Raw genomic sequence first — 21,947 nt, 5'->3', positions numbered from 1 at the left:
GTTGGTACTTGCTTATGTAAGCACACAAATATATTTTTGGTGTTTCTCTGCATATATTGTTATATTGTATATATGGCATTTTTCCATTTAATCTCGAGTTTAAAATCAAGTATCTGTTGGCCCCTACTGGCCGCTGACAAATATACACATACATGGTGTGGTCTGAAAAATAAAAGCCCAAACCAAATTATTTATGAATACCAAGGATGAAACAAACAAAACACTTTACAAAACACTTTTGTTTGCTTTAAAAAAAAAAAAAGTCTTCAGACCAGGAAAAACATCAAGCCCACACAAGGTTGAGTCTTTGATACTGTTCTATATGGATTCATTACTTCAACACTGATGTATTACACTCACCTGGACCAACACACGCTTGCAGAGCCCAGCTTTCACCAGAGATTTGGCCACCCAGCGGGAAGCATAGGCAGCAGAGCGATCTACCTTTGTGTAATCCTTCCCAGAAAAGGCTCCTCCTCCGTGAGCACCCCAGCCCCCGTAAGTATCCACAATGATCTTACGCCCAGTCAGACCAGCGTCACCCTGCAGGAAGAAACACACGACTTTGCGGTTAATGTGCATTGAAGACAAACACATTTTGCATGATCTTAATCGTAGTGACTGAAGCATTAAAGGACAGCCACTTATGTACCATAATGTGGTTATAAGATTTTAAGATTTGGACAAAATGTGTTCACTTCTGTCAATCATCCCGGTGTGACTGTGCAGGAGAATTAAGGGGGTCTCACCTGTGGTCCTCCAATGACAAAGCGTCCACTGGGCTGCAGGTGGTATACGGTTTCATCATCAAGGAAGCCACTGGGCACCACCGCTTTCACCACATGCTCCTTCAGACATTTGCGCATCTGATCCAAACATATATCCTCGTCATGCTGCACAGAGACCACAATGGTGTGGACACGCAACGGCACCATGGCTCCACGATCCTGTCTGTACTGAACGGTCACCTGAGGCGAAAACAAACAATAAGGAATCATTATTTAAATAAACAGGAATTACCGGGGAGGAATTACCGGGGAGAAATTACCGGGGAGGGATTACCGGGGAGGAACTACCGTCTGATTGTTTTTCCTAAAAGGGATTCTAAAATGCCCCCAAGCCTTACAGTGGTATCATATTTGATGCAAGGAAGTCATTAGCTTTATTTTATAACCTAATCAATTGACATCAACATTAAGCCATGAAAATTCAAACTACCAAAAGAAGTCATTCTGGGCTTGACTTTTACCATTTTCAAAATTAGTGTATTACAATCAACTTAAAAGTATCAAGAGATAATAATTAAATTAATAATTGTTAGAGCTCATCTTCAAGCAAGCAATGTGAAGAAACAAGAAAGAGAGAAAAAAGCTGTTATTTCCATTTCTGTGCAAGTAAATCGATTGAGATAAGAATCATATCTTGTAATGCACATGGACTGTGTGGAAGAGGAGGCACCCTTCTCTTTGTCCTACCTGAGTTTTGGAATCGGGTCGGAGCCAAGGCAGCGTTCCATTTCGGCGCAATTCCGCCATCTTGGCATTCAGCTTGTGAGCCAGGACAATAGTGAGGGGCATACACTCCTCGGTCTCATCAGTGGCATATCCAAACATCAGACCCTTTGAGAGGGGCGGCCACAAATCACAGCATGAACAGGGGTCAAAATAAAAGTTATCCAGCTGTGGATCAAACATAAATAGATACACCCTCCAACCTGGTCACCAGCTCCCACATCCTCTTCTTTGCGATCCAGGTGAACACCCTGAGCAATATCGGGGGACTGCTGCTCCAACGCCACCAGCACATTGCAGGTTTTGTAGTCAAAGCCTGCAGAACAAGACAACTGGGTGTCAGTAAACTGTCAATCGTCCTCAAGCCCCCTTCAAATATGCATTTTTATTCAAAACTGGCTTTTCATCAGTGTACCTTTGGAGGAGTCATCATAACCTATGTGTTTGATTGTGTCCCTGACAATCTTCTGGTAGTCAACATTGGCCCTGGAGGTGATCTCCCCCGCCAGCAGGATCATCCCCGTCTTAGCAGCAGTCTCTGAGGACACAATGACATGCAGTGTGAGGGATGAGGGTAAGACTAAGTATAATAGATCATTAAGAACATGGAGGTGAAAGGGAATTAAGGACGCATCAATCATCAAACTAATTGGTGATTACATTTTCTTTATTTCTTTTGATTAACTGACTAATTGTTCCATCATCGACATCTATACCAACCGAATGCTCCATGATGTCCAACACAAAACAACACTGTCGTTGGTAAAAACAGGTTTTCATAGCCAAAAGCAAAGTTGCCCTACCTAAAAGCCTTTTCAGCTAACAGTAAATACTCAGTAAACAACAGCCTAATAGTCTGTCTGCTTTGCTTTTTTAGTTATTCCCAAAGACTTACCACATGCTACTTTGGCATTCGGGTCTTGTCTGAGGTGTGCATCCAACACTGCATCACTGATTTGGTCACAAATCTTATCTGTGGAATAAAACAAGTATTTTTCAGAACTCTTAACACACATGAAAGCATGACAATGTCTCAGTTTTTCATTATTGATAAATATGCACACATTGCAGAAGAGTTATTGGTTTAACAATAGTCAGAAGTTGGTCTAAACGTACTATTGGACACCAGTAAACCTAAGAGTGGTGAGCTCAACCACACTGAAAATGTGTGATACGTTTTTTTTCCATACAATTTTTTCCCCTCTCAGTTCAAGAGCTAAAAGTGTGAATGAGCCTTCATCTCCGTCATCTCTCAAGTAATTGGAGGGTCTCTCTCCCTGGAATGTATCAGGACAGCAATTCAAAGTGTAGTGAAGTTTTTGGGACACCAAAGTATCTGACTTTGTTACACCCACAATTGAGCAACAGCCCCTGCAATACCTATATTCAGGATTAGCGGTAAAGCCTATTATCTGTTGCAATGGAGCTGCCCCTGCTGTCCCAATGCGAGACTTAAAACAGCAGCATATTGTACGACAAGCTGCTGAAAAGTTCTCCAACTACATTTTATCTTACCGTTTATTAGGTACACCTAGCTAAGACAATTACATTCAATAAAAGAGACCTGTAGTAAATCCTGCCCTTCGTGAATGTTCAGTTTCTACTGTTTTAGTGAGGCGTTTAAGGCTGTTCAGTGTTATAACATCACTGACTGCGAAATTACCCTAAAAGTTAAATCTACTCTCTAAAAAAACTGTATAAACAATGACTGAACATTGTATGAGATTAGGATTTATTGTCATATCAGAACTATTATTTCTCGAATGTTTGGTCCTTTCTATGTCAAAGTGCAGTTAAACTGAGATTAAGCAAGGTTTATTACTCACTTATGAACAGACTTTAAGGCATGTGGATTAGAAATTTTGACAGCAAGATTAAAGTATCTCATACAGATTTGCAGTCTGTGGGGCCAAAAGTAACATTTTTTCTCCCGGATCGCACAATAACAAACCCGCCACTCCTACAGCCACAGCGCACATGTCACATCCATCAGGGGATACAGAAATGATGCAACGCATGCAATAAATACAACAAGCACAGGCCGTGTTTGTGGTTCCGTTTGGTTTGATTTTTGTAGCCAAAAAAAACACCCCACCCCCGTGTTGTAAGAAAACAACGTGGAGCTACACGTGAGTGACAGGCACCAACGGACCAAACGCTGACGGGAACGAGCGTGTTAGCTCTGACAGTTAGCAGCAGTGTTGTTAGCATGCATGCTGCGACGGTCCAACTTCATTTTAACAACCGCAGCATCAACGTTACCCCCTAGCTTGTAAATACTACGCTGTTGTTTTTTGGGGGGGATGTGGCTTGAGTGAATTACACGTAGCCGTGCCCTTTTTTACACCAGACGGACCCCCTTGTTTAACCTTGTGTAACGGAGGTACAGAGGGGATGAACGGGGGTACTTAGTGGACAGCTGACACACAGCAGGCTGAGCTAACACAGTGACATACAACATGACCTTGTTTGACAGGCTAACACAATTACTATGTGGACATGGAGGGACTACTTCGCAGAAAGAAAGACAGTTAGAAAAGTTGAACAGTTACCGGGGTGTCCCTCTCCCACTGATTCAGACGTGAAGAGGAAGCAGTCTTCGTCGATGAGCGAGTTGTTATGGAAACCGTTCTGATGTCCGTTCATTTTAGCCAATAAACACGCTGTTAGCTAACGAGCTAGCTGGTATATACACCTCGGTTAGAGAAGCCGGACAGGTTTTTTTTTAAAGTCTTTCCCACACACAAATATGTGAGCACGGTGCCTCAAATTGTCAGCTCACCGGTAGAAGAGTAGGCAGAGAGGACCGGGACAGCTGTATTTATTTGACTGAATAACTTCTTCGGAGTCTTTGAGTCGTTTCTGCGCAGCCAATGATCATGCTGAGCACACACCATGTGGTGCAAATGGGCGTGCTCTAGTGTGCCACGATAGACACACATGTACAAATTTTATATGATCTTTAAGATTCACCGGAGGCTTGAGAAGATGAAAGTATCAGGTATTTCCAGTGGTGTGGTGGTAGTTGATGAGGTGGGTGTACTGCTAGGTAGATGGGTAGGTTACAGAGGAGGAAGTGGGTATACTCTCCCATATATTCCAATGGCTTTCTGGCTGATAGGTGGGTATACTGTAAACCACCAGAAAAAGAGGTGGGTATAACCCGTATACCTGCGTATACCCTCCACTACACCAATGGGTATTTCCCTTGTTTGAGGAATCTCATGCAGGAGCCTGGAGGCAAGGCGAGGCAGCTTTATTAACGGCAAGGTGCTGTGCATAGGCAAAGAAAAGTATTAGGATGGCAATTAAAACAATTAAGCAATAAAAAAAAGGACACAACACAATTTGTACAGAATACAATTTGATTTAAAAAGTGAGGAATCAAATACTTAATAATGAAATAAAAATAAAAAACAACACAATACAACTACAGTGTTGTTGTAAGTTGCCCAAAAAGCAAACAAAATGAAGAGGAGGAATAATTCCGAATTTTAAGGATTTATAAGTTCTGATGAGGTGAGACTTGAGTATTTCCTTATCTGAATGATTTTTAGTGAGAGGTGCAAGTATCAAGTATTTTACAGGAAACTGTATTCGCCTGAAGGCAAGGTAAACACACAATTCAATTTGCTCTACATAAGCAAAGATAAGGGTTGGAATAAAGGGTTGAAATTGAAATTTTAAGATGCCTAAAGAGTGTTTCACTTAATAAGTGTTTCACTTATTTTAAAGACTTTAAAGGGCACATAGAGGTTTAAATGTCTAGTATTTTGCTCGTGTAATGGTGTTGGTACCTCAAGGTTCGTGTCTATGAAACAATTCATGGATGCAGATTGAATTGTTTCTGAACATTGTGATTGGAGAGTCCTGTGAAAACACAGCTACACATCTCCACATGGGGTCTTCTGTGTAAAACCAGTCACACACAGGCAGTTCCCCTCCCCCATCTACCTGCAGGCACTTACCTGTGAACTTTAGATTCCATTGTGATTGGTCAACTGCAGTAGAAGGCTGCTCTTCAACTCGTGATCCTTCTCTTTCTCCACGGACCTCGACCTGACCAGAGGTCTCCTCTTTCTCCTGGGATTCCGCCCGGACAAGCGGTCTCCCCACCTCCCTCTTTCTCCTGGGATTTGGACCACAGGTTCTCAAGTCCCCAAGCAGCGCTCTCAAAACAGCCAAACAAGCTGGCTGTTGGAGCCTGCTTCTGCAACAAAGACAAGAATTCCTAGTCGAGACGCATCTCACTAGAAATTCCTCCATCCACAACTCCAAGGACAGCAACTTTCCTTCACAGGAACCTGAAGACAGCAACCTTTCTTCAGAGAAACAGCCAACCCTTCTTCAAGGACTGATAACAATCTGGGCATAGCTTAGGACAGAAACTGAATGCGATGACATTCATTTTTCCACATGATTTTCTATTTGATGTATTGTTGAGTTCATGTGTAACCTTAGTTCAGTTGTTAGTGATCTAGAACAGACGGTTTGCATGCTCACTAATCCAACTTTCCTAACGGCTCCACATATATTACATTAATTGTACACATATAGAAATCTGGTCTCAGGTCAGAGGCCCCCCACAGAGAACCCCCACTCCACACAGCCGACCTACAGAATGAATGATGTCAACCTTTTCTCTGCAAAGAATTCACAGTTCCTTCAACTGTTTGTACTCATATGCTTATAGTTATGAATTATTGGCATTTGAGTATAAACCCCTTTATATATAGACTGAGTCTATAGTCCAGGTTCGTTTATCTTTCCCTGATTTCAGGGTGGTGCCCCAATTTTTTAAATAATATTAATAATCCTATTAATATCAAAAAATGCATTGATGTGAATTATGATCTATTAACAACCAAATCTGCTCCTGCTAGTTCCCCGACAAAGGGTTTCGAGGTCTGAAGACGTACAAATATTTCACAATACATTTTTTTTTAAAGAAAAGTTCAATAATTTTCAATACATTTTTTACTTTGGACTGCAGATCTATCTCTGGTCCTAACCCCCCATAATGTGAGCCACTGACTTACTTGACTTAATTGACTTCACCTACGTTAACGTTACTTTTTTTTTTTTTGCTGAATATGTGTAGAGGAAAAAAACACTCAATGGCAGTCATTTGCAGGGATCTATAATGATGATTTAGGGTTGACCCCTTAACTTTTTGCATATAATGTCCATAATGCCATTGGGGTCAGATGTCATATTTTTGGCTGCCCCTCAGACGGCATGTAACACTCAGTGGATGATTCCTCTCTGCGTGCGCAGCTTATTTGTCTATTTCATTCTGGTCCTTTGATTTTACATTGTTTACTAATCCAAAAGGTGATTACCTTGAAAACGAATATCAGGGTAAACTCTGAGCTGTGCACATTTATCCACGCCTCTGTAAAAACATCAAGATCTCCTCGTCTCAACTCAGTGTATCGAAATTCCAATATATTGACATTTTCTTTCCCTGGGTCTCCTGCTCACACACAAAAATGTGAGCACGATGCCTCAAATTGTCAGCTCACCAGCAGAAGAGAGGAAAGAGAGGACCGGACAGCTGTATTTATTTGACTGAATAACTTCTTCAGAGTCTTTGAGTCGTTTCTGTGCAGCCAATGATCATGCTGAGCACACACCACGCGGTGCAAATGGGGGTGCTCTAGTTAAGAAGGAGAAAATAAAAAACTCCGTCAGATGACCACCCTCTGCTTTACATATACACACATGTACAACTTTATATGACCTTTAAGATTCACCGGAGGCTTGAGAAGATACAAGTATCAGGTATTTCCCTTGTTTGAGGAATCTCATGCAGGAGCCTGGAGGCAAGGCGAGGCAGCTTTATTAACGGCAACGTGCCAAGCATAGGCAGAGAAAAGTATTAGGATGGCAATAAAAACCATTAAGCAATAAAAAAGGACACAACACAATTTGTATAGAATACAATTTGATGTAAAAAGTGAGATCGAGTGGAATCAAATACTTAATAATGAAATAAAAATAAAAACCAACACAATACAATTACAGTGTTGTTGTAAGTTGCCCAAAAAGCAAACAAAATGAAGAGGAGGAATAATTCAGAATTTTAAAAGTTCTGGTGAGGTGAGACTATTGAGTATTTCCTTATCTGAATGATTTTTAGTGAGAGGTGTAAGTATCAAGTATTTAACAGGAAACTGTATTCGCCTGAAGGCAAGGTAAACACACGATTCAATGTGCTCTACATAAGCAAAGATAAGGGTTGGATTAACGTTCAAAACCAATAAGAAATAGTAAGCAGAATAAAATTAGATTAAAGAAATAGAATTAAACAAAATCTTCAAACCTTTACGCAAATTAAATGCTGCTTACCTGCTTTGTTTTTTCCCCATTTGCTTGTTTGAATGTTTGTATGCGTGTTGTCATGTATGGATGTTTGTGTTGATTATATACACAGATTATAAGATTATAAACTGTAACATAAAATGTTTAATGATGACTTAAACTATGAATACCTGGTGTTGGAAATAAGCTTTGGCTACAAACGTACACTTCATTGAATGCTGCTTCTGCAACGTTTCTGTACTTGTCCCTTATAATAATACATATTTTAGATTTGAGATACAGAGGCTTGCAAACATTAAAGTATCAATACTTATTTAAGATATTTCAAGATGCCTAAAGAGGTGAATGCATCAAGTGTTTCACTTATTTTAAAGATTTTAAAGGGCCCCAAATTTTAAAGAGGTATAAGTGTCTAGTATTTTACTTATTTAAAGGGTTTCGAGGTTTGAAGATGTACCATTATTTTACAAGAAATGTGTAGAGGGAAAAAACACTCAATGGCAGTCATTTGCAGGGATCTATTATGATGATTTAGGGTTGACCCCTTAACTTTTTGCATATAATGTAAATAATGCCATTGGGGTCAGATGTCATATTTTTGGCTGCCCCTCAGATGGCATGTAACACTCAGTGGATGATTCCTCTCTGCTTCATTCTGGTCCTCTAATTTTAGATTATTGACTAATCCAAAGGGTGATTACCTTGAAAACGAATATCAGGGTAAACTCTGAGCTGTGCTCATTTATCCACGCCTCTGTAAAAACATCAAGATCTCCTCGTCTCAACTCAGTGTATAGAAATTCCAATATATTGACATTTTCTTTTATTGATCTTTCTCTTTGAAAATGGTCTTTCCTGGCATTTGTCTGTGTGAAGTTCCACCAGCATGAACTCATCAATAAGCTGTTTCCGTTTTTTGCTATCTTAAATCTTATATTAATCATGTGTCATTATGTACCTTACGGTATATTTTGTGTATATGTACCGAAAGTCCATATGTACACACAAATATATAATTTCTCTTAACAGCGTGAAGTAGTGTTTGTCCAATGAAATGAATTATTTTCTTTGTTCTTGTTTTATTTGCACACTCACACAACTATGCAGACAACTACATTAGCCGAAACACACACTCACTGATCTCTATAGAACAGCTGCTAAGAAAAAAGAGCATTGTTCTAAGGTTATTGTTCATTGTTCACACGGACACATGTACATTTCAGACTGACTGAGGTGGTCAAATGCTCTACTTCTGTTCTTGGATACACTATATTCACTTTATGAATACAGACCAAGAACTGCAGTTAAAAGTTCAAATCATCATCCGGTCCAAAATGCATGTTTTCACACATTTGTTTTTAACACAGTGACCTACACAAACCCACATACACACACTCTCCCTCTGTCGGATGTGAACTATGATACCATCAATACTTCCGGTCCAGGGTCCTTGATATGAGACTGTTTACATGGATCCATATTTGCCGTCAGTAACGACTGGCCGCGTCCATCACAGGTTTACTCCGTGACTTTGGTTTCACATTCAATATGTTTTGTTTACGTATGATATAGCTTATGAGTCTATAAAAGCACTTGGCGTCGGGAGTCTGGACACATCTTTGACTCCGAGAAATACACATAGTGTATTAGATGATGGTAGACTCAGAGAGCTGCAGGGAAACAATGTGGAATGTTTGCAAACTACATAAGGAGTCACTGAATGCACCGCTTCTACGAGCCCAGTGGCTGAATGGGATCAGATCTGCTGCTGAATGCATGGATGCTTATTTTTGTGTTCTATGCAGTGTCCGTTTCTCCCATCTTCTGTATCTGTTTGACCCCCGTGGGGCTAACCTGAGCTGGTCTATGTTCCCCTAAGATGGCAGCGATCAGGGCCTCCGGCGCAGTCACCCCGCCGCCTGGAGACACAGGGCTGCGGGGGCTGAGCGGGCTGATGGTGGGGGACATGACAGTGTCGGGGGAGACCAGTCGCTCCTTCTTAGCAGCAGAGCAGGGAGAGCGGCTGCGAGTCGGGCCTTCTTTGGAGCGAGGACAGAGACTGAGGCCCTGCAGGGAGGGGAGGGGGTTGGAGGAAAGAGCAGGGACGGCGGGGCTGCGGCTGCGACGATGCCGATGGTGGTGTTTTCCGGTTTTAGGGCTCGGGCTGCGGGAGCTCGGAGCGAGGAGAACCAGAGTGCTGTCATCTTCTGAGCTGACGTCTGAGCTGTCAGAGCGATGCGCCGTTGGACTGTAGACCGGAATCCTGATCTGTTTAAGACGGAGAATTCAAGAGGGGATAAAGGAATGAGTGACGTTTCTTAAAAGAAAACTATATGACCACCGCACCATATCCCTTACTTTGGTAAAAGAAACACCACAAAAATACTCCACTACAAGTAAAAGTGATGCATTCAAATGTTTACTTGAATAAATGTACAGAAGTATTTCTAGCAACATTTACTAACAGTACTAAAAGTTAAAGTAGACATTGTGTAACAGAATGGCGTTATGTTATTGAAATAATTGTTTTTATTTTTAAGCAGCAATTTAGTGTTTCAGATAGTTGAGGTGGAGCTAGTTTTAACAGCTTTATATACTGTTTACAGGTTAACGTATAGCAATGCATCATATAGTACACACTGATTAAAGGTTTTGTAAGTACAATGTGAATCTGTAGATATGCTGTAGCATAAATGGGAAATAAGTACAGGAAGGGCTGAAACTTCTCGATTAAGCTATTAATCGTTTAGCCCATAAAATGTCAGAATATAATAAAAAAAACTGCCCATCGCAATTTCCAACCTAAATTGCCCCAAATTGACTGATCCACACGTCTTGTTCTGCCCGACCAACGAAAATCTGTTATTCATTCATCAGTTTATGAGATCGAGAAAATATTCACATTTTAGGAGCTGGAATTATACATTGTTGTAACTTTTATAATGATTGAAAACAAGTAATCAATCTGATTTATTTTTTTTTCCACTGACTTCTTGATGAATTCACTTATCCTTTCACCTCAAAGTACAAGTATCTTAAAATTGTAAGGTATTCCAATGTTCTTCAGGATACCTTTCCTGTTTCAGCATGACAATGCATGTTGACACACTGTTTTTTCCAGTTTCCCAGAAGAACTACTGGAATGCCGACTGAGTGGAGGGAGACTTGGATACTTGGACCAAATTACTTAAATCGCTCATCTTCTAGATGGTAACCCTAACCTCAGCCATCACACGAGAGTTTGCCAAACGAGGGTTACCATCTAGACATAAAAACCTTCCCAGAAGATTGGAAGTCACTAGTTACATATGACTGGAATGCTTGGGTGTTTTTGTTACCTGAATTGGTGTTGACAGTCCAACAATGCTGTTCATATTATTACTGTAGTAACCCAGGATGTATACACAGTCATCTCTTGGCAAGTCCTCCTCTGAAAATGTCACCTGGTGACGAAAACAAAATTAGAAATTAATGAACCCTGAATGCAGCTGTGGCCCAAGATAAATGAATAAAGATGAATAAAACACCTGTGTTGCATGCTCTCCCTTGGCCCAAATGTATGCCTGGTAATCTTTGTGATGTCTGAATCCGACCTGTGCACAAGTGACAAATGGACATCGACATTTGGCATCAAATTGTAAGAATGTATCCTGTGCTTTTGAGCAAAAAACAACCAGAAAACTACCTTGTATATTGCTACCCAGTCCCATGAGCTGCGCTGAAAAGTCGAGGCAACGGTGAATCTAACTGTAGCATCTGAGACTTTACACCACTCCTTGTTTACCTGCAGCTCCACCAGAGGCATATCCACCTTGAATGGGAACTGGGAGGGAAAAAAAGAGCACATGGCAGTAATAAATAAATAAAATAAATAAGGGAGCAAGGTAAAAAGAGAGAGGTCATCTATAAAATTGGTTACAGTGTATTTGAGGAAATCTTGTCTCACATGCAGCGAAAACACAGCAGAAACAGGTTTGTGGTCGCTGATGGTGTAGCCCATGTGACTCCGGTACACGTGCTGGGTTACTTTAGTCGCCCCGCCCAACCACGAGGTCAGGCCCCGCTGCAGGGCCGCGTTGTGAGTAGGAACTGGGGAGCCGGTACGACGATGGCGCCAGAGGATGCGATCTGTCCAGGCAGGTTTCCTCTTCTTTGTACTGACAGAAAAGAAGCACGGGTTACAGTTTAACAGGTCCGACTTTGAGAAAAATACAACATGGTGGAGTAAGCCTGTGACGGAGGCGACCGGACGAACCTGGTGTCATACGTGTGGGTGCCTACGTCAAACTTATAAGTGGGTGGGAACTTCAGCGGTCCCTCAATGAAGCCTTCAAGGATGGACTCTGTGTTTTTAGCCATGTTGAGCTGTAGACAAATGATGGGAGAGGCAGAGCCGGTCACATGACTGGATGAATTTCATTCAGCCTTGTTCACTTTGTGCTACAGCGCCCTCTGCTGGTTAGAGTTGGCGATCAAGACAAAACCAAACGGGGGGCTTCGAAGCCTTCCAGAGAAGTCTGTGAAGGGGCGAATGTTTGAAAAACGCCTCACCTGATCTCGCTCCCACAGAAGAGGCAGCTTATTGCTGTCGATGGCACATTTCACCACGTGGATGTCATAGTCCTCAATGCGGAAATTTAAATCGCCAAACCAAAACACGACACTGGGAACAGAAAAGAAACCAGCACAGAAAATTACATTTTAATTAAAAAAAAGAAAAAAATGTAACTTCTACGACACAATTATAAAGGCCCGGTTGAATATTCTACTTATTGCTATCCCAAGAAAGTTAACATGATGTTATATGGCCCCCTATAATGTATTTATTACTGGTGAATAACTGCTATTTACAGCTCTGGTCAGATTTAAATAATTTTGGTACAAATAAAAACAGAAGAATTTATGATTCTTTTTAACGGATGGTGAATCCTAGCTGGATTAATTAAAGTCATATATTTAAAAAAAAAAAAGTGATGTCACCCACTCGTGGTCCAGTACACCAGTGGCAGTGCCTCCATCAAACTGCTGCTGCTGCAGGATGCTTTCAAAGTCCTCCATCCGTTGCTCCAGGTTCCTCATGTGGGCTGGAAGGTGGCAGTTGAGAAAGCACACCGGGTGGCCAAACACTGTCATCCTCGCACTGACACCCCCTTTATTTCCCTTAGAGTGAGGAAAAATAGAAAAAGGGCAAAGAGAGGACACAGTGTGAAACAGGTCCCTGTTGGGCGGCTCTGGCTCAGGAGGTACAGCGGGTCGTCCACATGTTGGAGTGTCCTTTGGAAAGATACTAAAAGCTGTTCCATCGGCTGAATGAAGATTTAGATCAGATCCTGAAGGGCAGGTTAGCACCTAGTAAGGCAGTCACTATACATCAGCGTATGAATGTGTGTGTGAACCTTGACATGTCGTTTAAAGGGCTGTGAGAATTCGAAAGACTAGAAAGGCGTTCTATTATTGAAAGTCCGTTTGCATTAATAATTAAATAATGTATCAACCGTATTTATGTTCAGTCAGGATGTGTTTTTTTTTTTTCTGCCTCTGAGTCACAAAACCAGAAAGCCAGACAGCCTGCTGCTGCACTGACCTCAAAGAGAAGGAGACTGCACCAGCAGCAGCCAGGGGTGATGCTGACATCAACATGCACAGGAAGGTCACACTCTGACATATGCACCCACTCGTCGACCGGAGGGAGCACGCGCACACACGCTATTCAACACCCCCGTCCCATGAATCCCACCGACACAAACCCATAACTTAGCAACGTGACGAATCTCAGAAATCAGAGCGGCGCTCTTCAATACGTAACACGTACCCAATATCCCCCGAGTCCCGTGCGCGTGCTCTCGGTCTGCACACCTCTGAGGAACGGAAGATGGCAGAATTTAGAGAAAACCAGCAGCAGCACTCCCTGCATACGTTGGGACGCCACCTAAACGTATAGGATGAAAAAAACACAATATCAATACAGCAAACTGGATTTTATGATGGCAAAAAAAAGGAACAAAAATCAACATTATTGAGACAGATTTAACTCCTCACTGACCAAAACATATCCAAAAGGACTGAGTGTGTCCATGCAACGCTCACTCCATTGGTCTGAGAACAGAACATCCTTCAGCCGCTTGTTTATCATGGAGTTGACCTCCTGGAGTCTGTGCGGTACCAGAAAAGGAATGACGTCATCAAGTGACAATGAAACATGAGTAAAAAGGACAGTGATGGGTAACAGGCGGGGATGCGTCAAAGTGAACACAGACGGCTGAGTGGGCCCTCGCGGCTGTCTCCCTGGCACTGCTGAGCCCGGAAAAAAAATACTTGCTTACCCGATGATGAACATGTCAACGCTCCCATCTGAAACATTTGGTCCGAACAGAGAAGTGAAGTCATCTGGCGGGACGGCTGATCCCACGTTCCATGTGACAATGTACACCCTGTCAGAGGACGGAAACGGTGGGAATGCAGCATTAGATGTAGTACAGATTGGATACTGTCGGGTGAAAGAGGACATAATGCTGTAAGCCTCAAAGCAACCGCTTTTATCAGTGTTGCTGTATGTGTGTGTGTGTATATATATATATATATATATATAGATATAAAGATATAAAGATATGCACAATTAAGCACCCCTTTGTACCTAGATGATAAATAATGTAGGTGTGTGTGTGTGTTTGTTTGAAATTAAACTACCAGACATACTGCTTCATTATAGAAGCAACAAACAAAACTCATTAGAGCTACAGCTAATATTTATATAACAAATTAATAATTTTGATGATAAAAGAAGTCTCCAAAATCAAGGCGATGTCTCCTACCATCTTTTTTTGTCCAAAACCCAAAGAGAGTCCATTTATTATTATAGAAGACAAATGAAAGCAACCGATTCTCACATTTGAGGACCCTGAAGCAACAATTATTAGGCATTTTGCGAGAAGTATGATTCAAACGATTAATCAGCCAATTCATTTTCTACCCTTTTAATGTCAAAAATGACCTGATTCACATTTCTCTTTTCAAAATGTTCTCTTGTTGTTGCACACAGCATAGCTCATCACTGTGCTGCTTGCTGTCTCGCAAGCTGTCGTAGTAAAACACAAACGTTCACCAGTGCGGTCTATTAGAAAACGATCTGTGCGTTTGTGTGTGACAGCAGGACATCTGAACATCTTTAGACTTATTTTCTGCCTCCTATAAACACAGATGTTAACTGGGTTTGTACAGGCAGTCGAGGTTTATGAGTGAGGAACACAACAAAAGTCAGCCTCTGGGAAGTCTGCCAAGAAAATGTGGCTGTGTCACTCCGTCAGCTTCACAGAGCTCTTAGTGGAATTTGCAGCTTTGATTCATGTGACATGGTCTGGCACATGTAAGCTTTCTTGCGGCCGCCGGCTACAGGACCGTGTTCAGACGTAACAGACCCACGTGGGAATCACACAGGCTCCTATAAAACTGTTTCATAAAGGTGGTCTCACCTGAAGTCACTGTTCTCTTCTCCTGCCTTCTCCGACTGCACATGGCTCTGCGTGGAGCTCCCGGGGGAGGGGGTCCTCTGTGGCTGAGGATTGAGGCTGGGTTTGGGGCTGAGGCTGGAGGGCAGGCTGGGATTAGGACTCAGGTAAGGCTGGCTGGCGTGAGACAGAGGGCTGCGGGGACTCTGAGGACTGTGGCGGCTGAAGGAGGAGTCCGTCGGGGAATGTGACAGGACGTTGGCACTCTGAGGTCCTGGGATACAAACTGGGATTAAATCTATTTCCCTCGAGGGGTCCACAGACATTCTGGTCGACTTTGGAGCAGGTTTTGTTCCGAGCGCAGTCGGTCTTGGGCGGCTTATGCTCGCCAGTGCCGCTGAAGTGGACCCGGGCTTTGGCGGCCCTGACTGCATTTGGTCTGTCACTTTCACAGGTGCAACTGCAGCCTGTATGGGACTCAATCCCGACTGTTTCTTGAGTGTCTCTGAGGGGCTGATGAGAGGCGGTTCCTGGACTGCGAGCTGCGGGGGGAAACCTGGACCGGCTCCGAACGACGCACAGGGTCCAGGTTGCATTTTGGGCCCAATAGGGTCAGCGATGACTCGTTTCTGCTGCATGTGATCCATGAACCTAGAACAGGCGGCATGTGGACAATTATCACACATTTATCTTGGTAGTGCTTGAAGGAAAAGACAATTTAACATAGATCTCTATTACAGGTGCATTTTCAATTAAAGTATTAACATACTCAAAATGCTGACTGTGCAGAATCGCCCATTTAAAAATAATATTTATGTAACTGGATTATAAAGGATGCATTACATTAAATGAGATATCTATATTACATCAAACTTGATGAGTAGATTCTGTTTTGTATTAGTAGTTAGTTGAAGCACAACCAAGGGACCACTGTAACTTTGCACCTCCATCCTGGATGTATTGTTGCCGAGCAACATCAATTAGCCTCCTGCCCCATTTACAAACCCAAAGACAGAATTATTGGTGATCATTATGGGATGGCATCACATTGTCACAGCTCGCCGTGCGTCTCGGGCTCCCCCCACACACACACAGCAGCGGATAGCGGAGCACATCAGACAATGTCAGCAGACAGTGTAGGTCACAGGGAAGAGGACGCCTGACACCAGAGGAGGACAGGGGCCTCTCCTCCCACCATCTTGTTTGTGTTCCCTCCCACACAGAAATGATACACCCCCTTTTTAATCATTCACGAAATATGCAAATTAGGATATCATTGTCACAGAGCATCTCGTGTGACAGTGGTGGGCTAACGTGCAAAAACCAGACAGGGTTGTGATGAATTCACTTTAAAAGTGGAAAAGGCAACTTTTCAGAGCAGCACAGCACAAGTGGGCCCTTTATTTTTTTTTAAATCTCTCCACAAAGTCCACGAGCCCGCAGGTCTGAATGACAGCTCCGTCACCTATACAACCCGTGCAAACACCACAACGCACAGTTTTTACGCGCACAAACGACACAAACGTGCAGCTGCAGTGAAAACATCCCCGTAAGATCATCCGTCTTACCTTGTCGCGCGTTTTGCACTGGTTTTATTTCCAAGGTGAACCGCAAAGGTGATCTCACGGATTCTCAGAGGGGAGCAGCATCAGTCGGGCTTCTGTCTCGCGCGCCAATCAACGCGACGGGGGCTCTCAAAAAGGCGAAGATCGATCGGCGATACGGACACGGACGGACCGACACCGACACCGACACAGTGTGTCCTGCCCTGCGCGACGGACGCGAGCCGTCGGTAGCTCGAGCACCGAGGACGGCGGGCGTCTTCGTCACGGTGCGGCTGTCAGGACAGGAGGCGGTCACGGTCCACGCGTCCGGACTCCCGCATGTTGACGTTCACACGAAGACACAGCTGATTAGAGCTCATCCTACTTATCACCGAGCGGCGGAGCAGGTGTGCACTCTTCAGTCAGCATCCCGCCTGCACCTCCTGCACGCCGGCCGCGCAGCGACCCATCACGCGCAATCTCAGTGGTCCTCTATCTCTCTCTCTCCCCTTCTATCTCTCTCTCTCTCTCTCTCTCTCTCTCCGCACCCTGGGTAAAACCTATGGGCACCTGAGAGGTCGGTCAGAGCAGGAAAGGCAAAACAGAAATCAGCTGCCAAAGTGCATCCGGCCAGAAATAACTGAGCAGCTGTCCTCTCGGTGACGCATTAATCTGGCATTAGTGCGTCACTAGTGGGGAGAATTGATCAGCATGCCAATATTTGAATTTCGGTCTGGCAAAGCCGCCCATCTGTGATATGCAATCAATGAAGGAACGCTGCAATTAAAACGACTTTTGTGCTATAGCTTATAATTACATTTGTGTAGAGATAGTAAAAAAAAAGTTGGTTGATTTAATGTAAAATCCTTATTAAGTTGACATTTTCCTCAGTGGAGTCAGTGGTGGTGATAATAATAATACAACGTAATACTAATGATGATAATAATAATAATAATAATAATAATAATAATAATAATAATAATAATAATAATGTATTATTACTATAATTATTATATAACTGTTGTTGTTGTTAATTAAGTGATTTATAATTGGAGGAGCCCTTGAGCAAGACACCACACCCCCAAACGGCTCCCTGGGCTCTGTAGCGTCTTTAATGATAGCATGATAGCATTTCACCACATTGTGCTGCATATGTGTGACAATAAAAGTTGATTAATTTGAAGTCTCGAGCCCAAGATGAACACAAATCTAAATTATTTACAACAAAAGTCCTGGCCGATACTTTTACATAGAACATGAATAATGTGTCAGGCAAATAAAACACGTTTTACTGTTTAATCAACACACATATAGTTGGAGAGCAACAGCGTATAATAGAAAGGATATTTATAAAATGTGTCTAAGACTCACACGCTCAGGCCCTCATGATAACATTTGGTCTCGATGGGTCTGAGTGAGATTAATGCAGATGTGTCATCTCAGTGGAATGTACCGATCTTAAGCACCAGCTGTCCACTAAGAGCACGGACACCCGTAAATCCCCGCTAATACACAAACCAATACAAATTCTGCACATTTGGCACATTTACATTAACATGACGCATCAGCCGGATGCATTAAGTACTTAATATCAAGTCTCAGATCAAAATTGCAAATATTTGCTTGAAAAAGGTGCATAATGGTAACTTCTCAGCTCATGCTTATGGGTGAATTAATTGTATATATATAAAAAAAAAAAAAAAAAATCACTGCCAACAATGAAAGCAGTCAAACTCTACGGTCTCTTTTTGGTTTTGACGAGGCCTTTCTCCACCAGGCAGCGGTAAAACTCCTGGATGTACGTGTACACACACTTCCAGTCGGGCTCATGCATCCGGACTAAGTCATCAGCGTCCAGCAGAGGGGGGCAGCCGGCCAGCCTCCTGCAGACAGACAGGAGGGTCACTGACAAACACACTTGAGCTAAATTGTGTGACACAGACCTGTGAAGTCACTGCGATGCACTGCTGGGATTCCAGACGAGATGCATCTCCTGCTTCATATAAGGAATGACCGCTCACTCTGCCGTGTTGAAAGCCAGCTGGAAGTTTTCCCTCGGCTTGTTGGGGTTGAGGATCGAGTACTCAAACGCGTCAGGGTAAAAGCGGTGGACCAAGGCGCAGAAGGCGATGCCGTCTTTCCAACTTGAGGAGAAGTTACGGATGTCCACCCCCTGTTTCATAGCAGGGAGGACTCTGTTTAGAAGTATATAGTGGCATAAGATTGCACCATAAGGGGCAGAGCTATGTATAGCACCACTGGACAATAACTCACGAGGAAAAAAAGGAGAGTCAGGGCATGTTTACCTCATATGGCTCTGTTTTGGCCCTGCACCAGTCCAGAAGCATCTGTTTGACATTTTTAACATTGGGTGCTGCAGCAGCAGGAGGACATTTCGGTGCCGAGGCTAGAGCAGGACTGGCCTTGCTGGGGAGAAGAAACAGACACAAGGAGATATACACAGACTCATCTCATCTTTTTAACGTGGCAAATGTTTTACAATAGGAAAGTGTTTTCATTTAATTTTGGGTGGACTTACTAGATCTTAGAGTTTTGCAGCGATTAGTCTTAAATGGATTGCTGATAGGGTTCAGCAGTGGGATCAAATTCAATTAGTTACCAATAATTGTCATAAAAAGGTAATTAAAATGCAAGAAGAAGCAAATTACGTGGGCATGTCTGAGATGTGAAAGTTTATTTTTTAATCCTGTTTTTGTGTAGTTAAGCATGCAAATCTGACCATCCACTCACCTGCCTGCTGATGGAGAGGGCTGGACGGATGCTTCTGTAGAGATACAGAGTATCAAATCAATATCAAGAAGATAATATAATTTGAATGAAATCTAAAAATATCACAGGATGTCTGAGAGCATACTGTTGGTTGGTGGCCGCTGGTTCATGGATGCTGTTGACCCGCCTTTGCTGAGGCCCTGCTGCCTCAAGTCCTGCTGCCTTGACCCTCGGTCCTGCTCCCGTTTATCTGATGAGATGATGGATTAGTTAGAAATCAAGCAAAGGATCAGAGGAATAATGGAAATAGTATATAATGGATCTTACCTCTCTTTTTCTTGAGCAGGTTCCTTAATGCGGCACGTAAGATTCGCCTTTCTTCAAAATCTGTTGCATTATCCAACTAAAAAGACAAACCGCTGGTTAAACTTAATTACTGGGTTAAAGGTCACCTGATGTTCAAAAATAAGAAGTGAAAAAAAGGTCTCAGTGTCAGTTTGAGTATATTGAAAATCTATCTTCGACACAGCAAATATAAAGTAGGATGTCCAAACTCACCATCTTGTTGAGAACCTCTTCATCCTCAATAGCAGCCAAGTCTCCGATGGTCGCTGATACTGATCCAACATCAGTTTTTGACTCCATGTTCGATGAGCAAATCTACTGGATGGGGCAGAAACACAGACACTTATTGAAGATACATATATTTCCTGAGAATATGGACAAAACAGGACAGAAACACACAAAAAAATACGCAATTTCCCACGTAAAAATGCAACAACTTAGCCTGAATAATCATATTTGTTAACATTCATATAGAATTGAATTTTAAAAATGATTTACACAGAGCACACACACTGGATACGTTTAGTATTTAACATTAAGCAATGTGCAAATGTCCCAAACAGAGCATAAAATTGCATTGCAGTAAATCAAATATAAACAGTCGTGTGAGTCTTAACAGACACAAACGGGGCTGCCGTGCAAAGATATGTTTGTCTTACTGGAGTGACCCTCAGTGTCTCAGCAGCTGGCTGAGTGCAGCACAGATGGGGCAAACAAGTACAAATATAGTAATGTAGTGGAACGGGACCAATGCTAAAAGAATCTGATAACAGCGTGAAACTATGTGCTCGGACACAGGGAAAAAGGAGTTGCAGTGAAGCCGAGAGGCACAGGACAGCAAGAATATAAAATTATGAAAGTGTGTGAAAAACACACTCATAATAGTGATCAACGGTCGTTGATTTGCAGCGTCACTCACCTGGTTTCAGGATGGGGTCTTGTGTGTCTCGTGGAAGTCTTTGGGGCGTCTTACAAGTTTCCAGCCTCTCCTTGAACCTCCTTTAGACCGATCTGGAGAGCTGAGAGAGCTCAGCATTGACATCACACCTCATCACACCGCAGCGCTCCATAAGGATGGATGTTTGGAGAACGAGCGGAGGTTGCTTACACGAACCACCCAAGAAGGGAATGAGGCGGAGGGTAGAAGTCTCTGTCACCCTCAGCAGAGTCTCTCTTCCTCTTGGCGCTGCATCCTGGATGATGTCATGTGAAACTTTATGGCATCAAACTCTACTTTTTTTTTTTTTCTTAAATCACAACTCTCACTTGGTTACTCTTCATTTGGAGTCATTGGTCATTTGGCTGGAAAACAAAGAGTTAACAAGGGGGGGAAAGTGTGTAGCACTGCCTTATTCAGGCAAAAGGCAAGAGTAGCACCCTGTTCACAGAAAGTTCACACACACACGTACACACACACACACACACACACACACACACACACACACACACACACACACACACACACACAGAGACTCTCGCACACACACACACCTGGAAGACACCATCAGCAAAACACACTCTTCAATTTCAGCAGGGATTATTTCGTTTTTAATAGTTTAGGCAGATTTAGAGAAACATCTAATATATCAGAAAGTAGACAAACGGCTCCACCAAGTGGTGAACATTCGCAAATGCTTTGAAAGAGCCTCAATGACAACATACTGCGATGTGTCAAAACCCTTAGACACCATTAGTGGATTCATTGATCAGTAGATTGATAGAAAAATCTATTTAAATGTGTAACTTGGAGATCTGGGACTATCCTACTGTTTCTATAAACATAATGCCTAATTAATATGAAAATGATGCCCCGAAAGCAACATTAGCTGCAACATTCTCACCATCTCACTGTGTTATATATTCCTGAATGTTATCAAATAGTTTCACATGTAATAGGAAAATTACTGTTAACAATTATGTCAACAAAAAGTAATTGAAAACAACTAGCAAAAAGGTAAAGTATCCTTTTATATAATCAAAAAGATACCGTAAACATTCACACATTTTATCAGAAGAAGAAATTAAAAGAAATAAATGAGAAAAAACAT

The 21,947-nt window shown here is 42.5% G+C and overlaps 3 protein-coding genes across 5 annotated transcripts; all 3 read right to left on the bottom strand.

Annotated features, from left to right (window-relative positions):
• Nucleotides 1-325: 325 nt before the first annotated feature.
• mat2aa (methionine adenosyltransferase 2Aa) lies at nt 326-4,299 on the bottom strand. Its single transcript, XM_084035279.1, has 7 exons — nt 4,064-4,299; nt 2,407-2,484; nt 1,927-2,049; nt 1,715-1,827; nt 1,476-1,619; nt 750-968; nt 326-543 (listed from the first exon to the last, which is right to left on the bottom strand). The coding sequence occupies exons 1-7, from the start codon at nt 4,155-4,157 to the stop codon at nt 337-339; spliced, it is 978 nt and encodes a 325-aa protein (XP_083891405.1). The 5' UTR covers nt 4,158-4,299; the 3' UTR covers nt 326-336.
• Nucleotides 4,300-7,406: 3,107 nt separating this feature from the next.
• inpp5ja (inositol polyphosphate-5-phosphatase Ja) lies at nt 7,407-17,326 on the bottom strand. Of its 2 annotated transcripts, none has more exons than XM_084035484.1 (13): nt 16,849-17,326; nt 15,305-15,931; nt 14,159-14,266; nt 13,879-13,987; nt 13,648-13,764; nt 12,820-12,995; nt 12,387-12,498; nt 12,091-12,200; nt 11,755-11,992; nt 11,521-11,658; nt 11,363-11,428; nt 11,174-11,278; nt 7,407-10,103 (listed from the first exon to the last, which is right to left on the bottom strand). In XM_084035484.1, exons 2-13 carry the CDS (start codon nt 15,925-15,927, stop codon nt 9,633-9,635), a joined length of 2,373 nt encoding a protein of 790 aa, XP_083891610.1. In that variant the 5' UTR covers nt 15,928-15,931; nt 16,849-17,326; the 3' UTR covers nt 7,407-9,632. The 2 variants fall into 2 exon arrangements, with proteins under 2 accessions (XP_083891610.1, XP_083891611.1); XM_084035485.1 differs by having other exon boundaries at nt 7,408-10,103; nt 11,782-11,992.
• A 585-nt stretch (nt 17,327-17,911) lies between these two features.
• Nucleotides 17,912-21,020, bottom strand: smtna (smoothelin a). 2 transcript variants are annotated; one of them, XM_084035372.1, is made up of 8 exons: nt 20,819-21,020; nt 20,113-20,217; nt 19,882-19,957; nt 19,700-19,804; nt 19,576-19,609; nt 19,131-19,251; nt 18,846-18,997; nt 17,912-18,707 (listed from the first exon to the last, which is right to left on the bottom strand). In XM_084035372.1, the coding sequence occupies exons 2-8, from the start codon at nt 20,197-20,199 to the stop codon at nt 18,560-18,562; spliced, it is 723 nt and encodes a 240-aa protein (XP_083891498.1). In that variant the 5' UTR covers nt 20,200-20,217; nt 20,819-21,020; the 3' UTR covers nt 17,912-18,559. The 2 variants fall into 2 exon arrangements, with proteins under 2 accessions (XP_083891498.1, XP_083891499.1); XM_084035373.1 differs by having other exon boundaries at nt 20,113-20,214.
• Nucleotides 21,021-21,947: the final 927 nt, after the last annotated feature.

The sequence above is a fragment of the Eutrigla gurnardus genome, assembly GCF_963514095.1.
Source record: "Eutrigla gurnardus genome assembly, chromosome: 19".
NCBI lineage: Eukaryota > Metazoa > Chordata > Actinopteri > Perciformes > Triglidae > Eutrigla > Eutrigla gurnardus.
The sequence above is the reverse complement of the archived record's forward strand: the minus strand, read 5'-3'. Positions and strand labels throughout refer to the sequence as shown.

Excerpts from the sequence above, each read along its gene's own strand:
- mat2aa (XM_084035279.1), bottom strand. The coding sequence starts at position 4,157 with ATGAACGGACATCAGAACGGTTTCCATAACAACTCGCTCATCGACGAA. Across the intron at positions 2,485-4,063 it reads AGTGGGAGAGGGACACCCCG|ATAAGATTTGTGACCAAATC; the intron begins GTAACTGTTCAA and ends TTTATTCCACAG. Across the intron at positions 1,620-1,714 it reads ATGTGGGAGCTGGTGACCAG|GGTCTGATGTTTGGATATGC; the intron begins GTTGGAGGGTGT and ends CCCCTCTCAAAG.
- smtna (XM_084035372.1), bottom strand. The coding sequence starts at position 20,199 with ATGGAGTCAAAAACTGATGTTGGATCAGTATCAGCGACCATCGGAGAC. Across the intron at positions 19,610-19,699 it reads CCAGCGGCCACCAACCAACA|AAGCATCCGTCCAGCCCTCT; the intron begins GTATGCTCTCAG and ends GTATCTCTACAG. Across the intron at positions 19,252-19,575 it reads CCCTCTCCATCAGCAGGCAG|CAAGGCCAGTCCTGCTCTAG; the intron begins GTGAGTGGATGG and ends TCTTCTCCCCAG.
- inpp5ja (XM_084035484.1), bottom strand. The coding sequence starts at position 15,927 with ATGGATCACATGCAGCAGAAACGAGTCATCGCTGACCCTATTGGGCCC. Across the intron at positions 13,988-14,158 it reads GTTGACATGTTCATCATCGG|ACTCCAGGAGGTCAACTCCA; the intron begins GTAAGCAAGTAT and ends GGTACCGCACAG. Across the intron at positions 11,993-12,090 it reads ACCCACACGTATGACACCAG|TACAAAGAAGAGGAAACCTG; the intron begins GTTCGTCCGGTC and ends CTTTTCTGTCAG.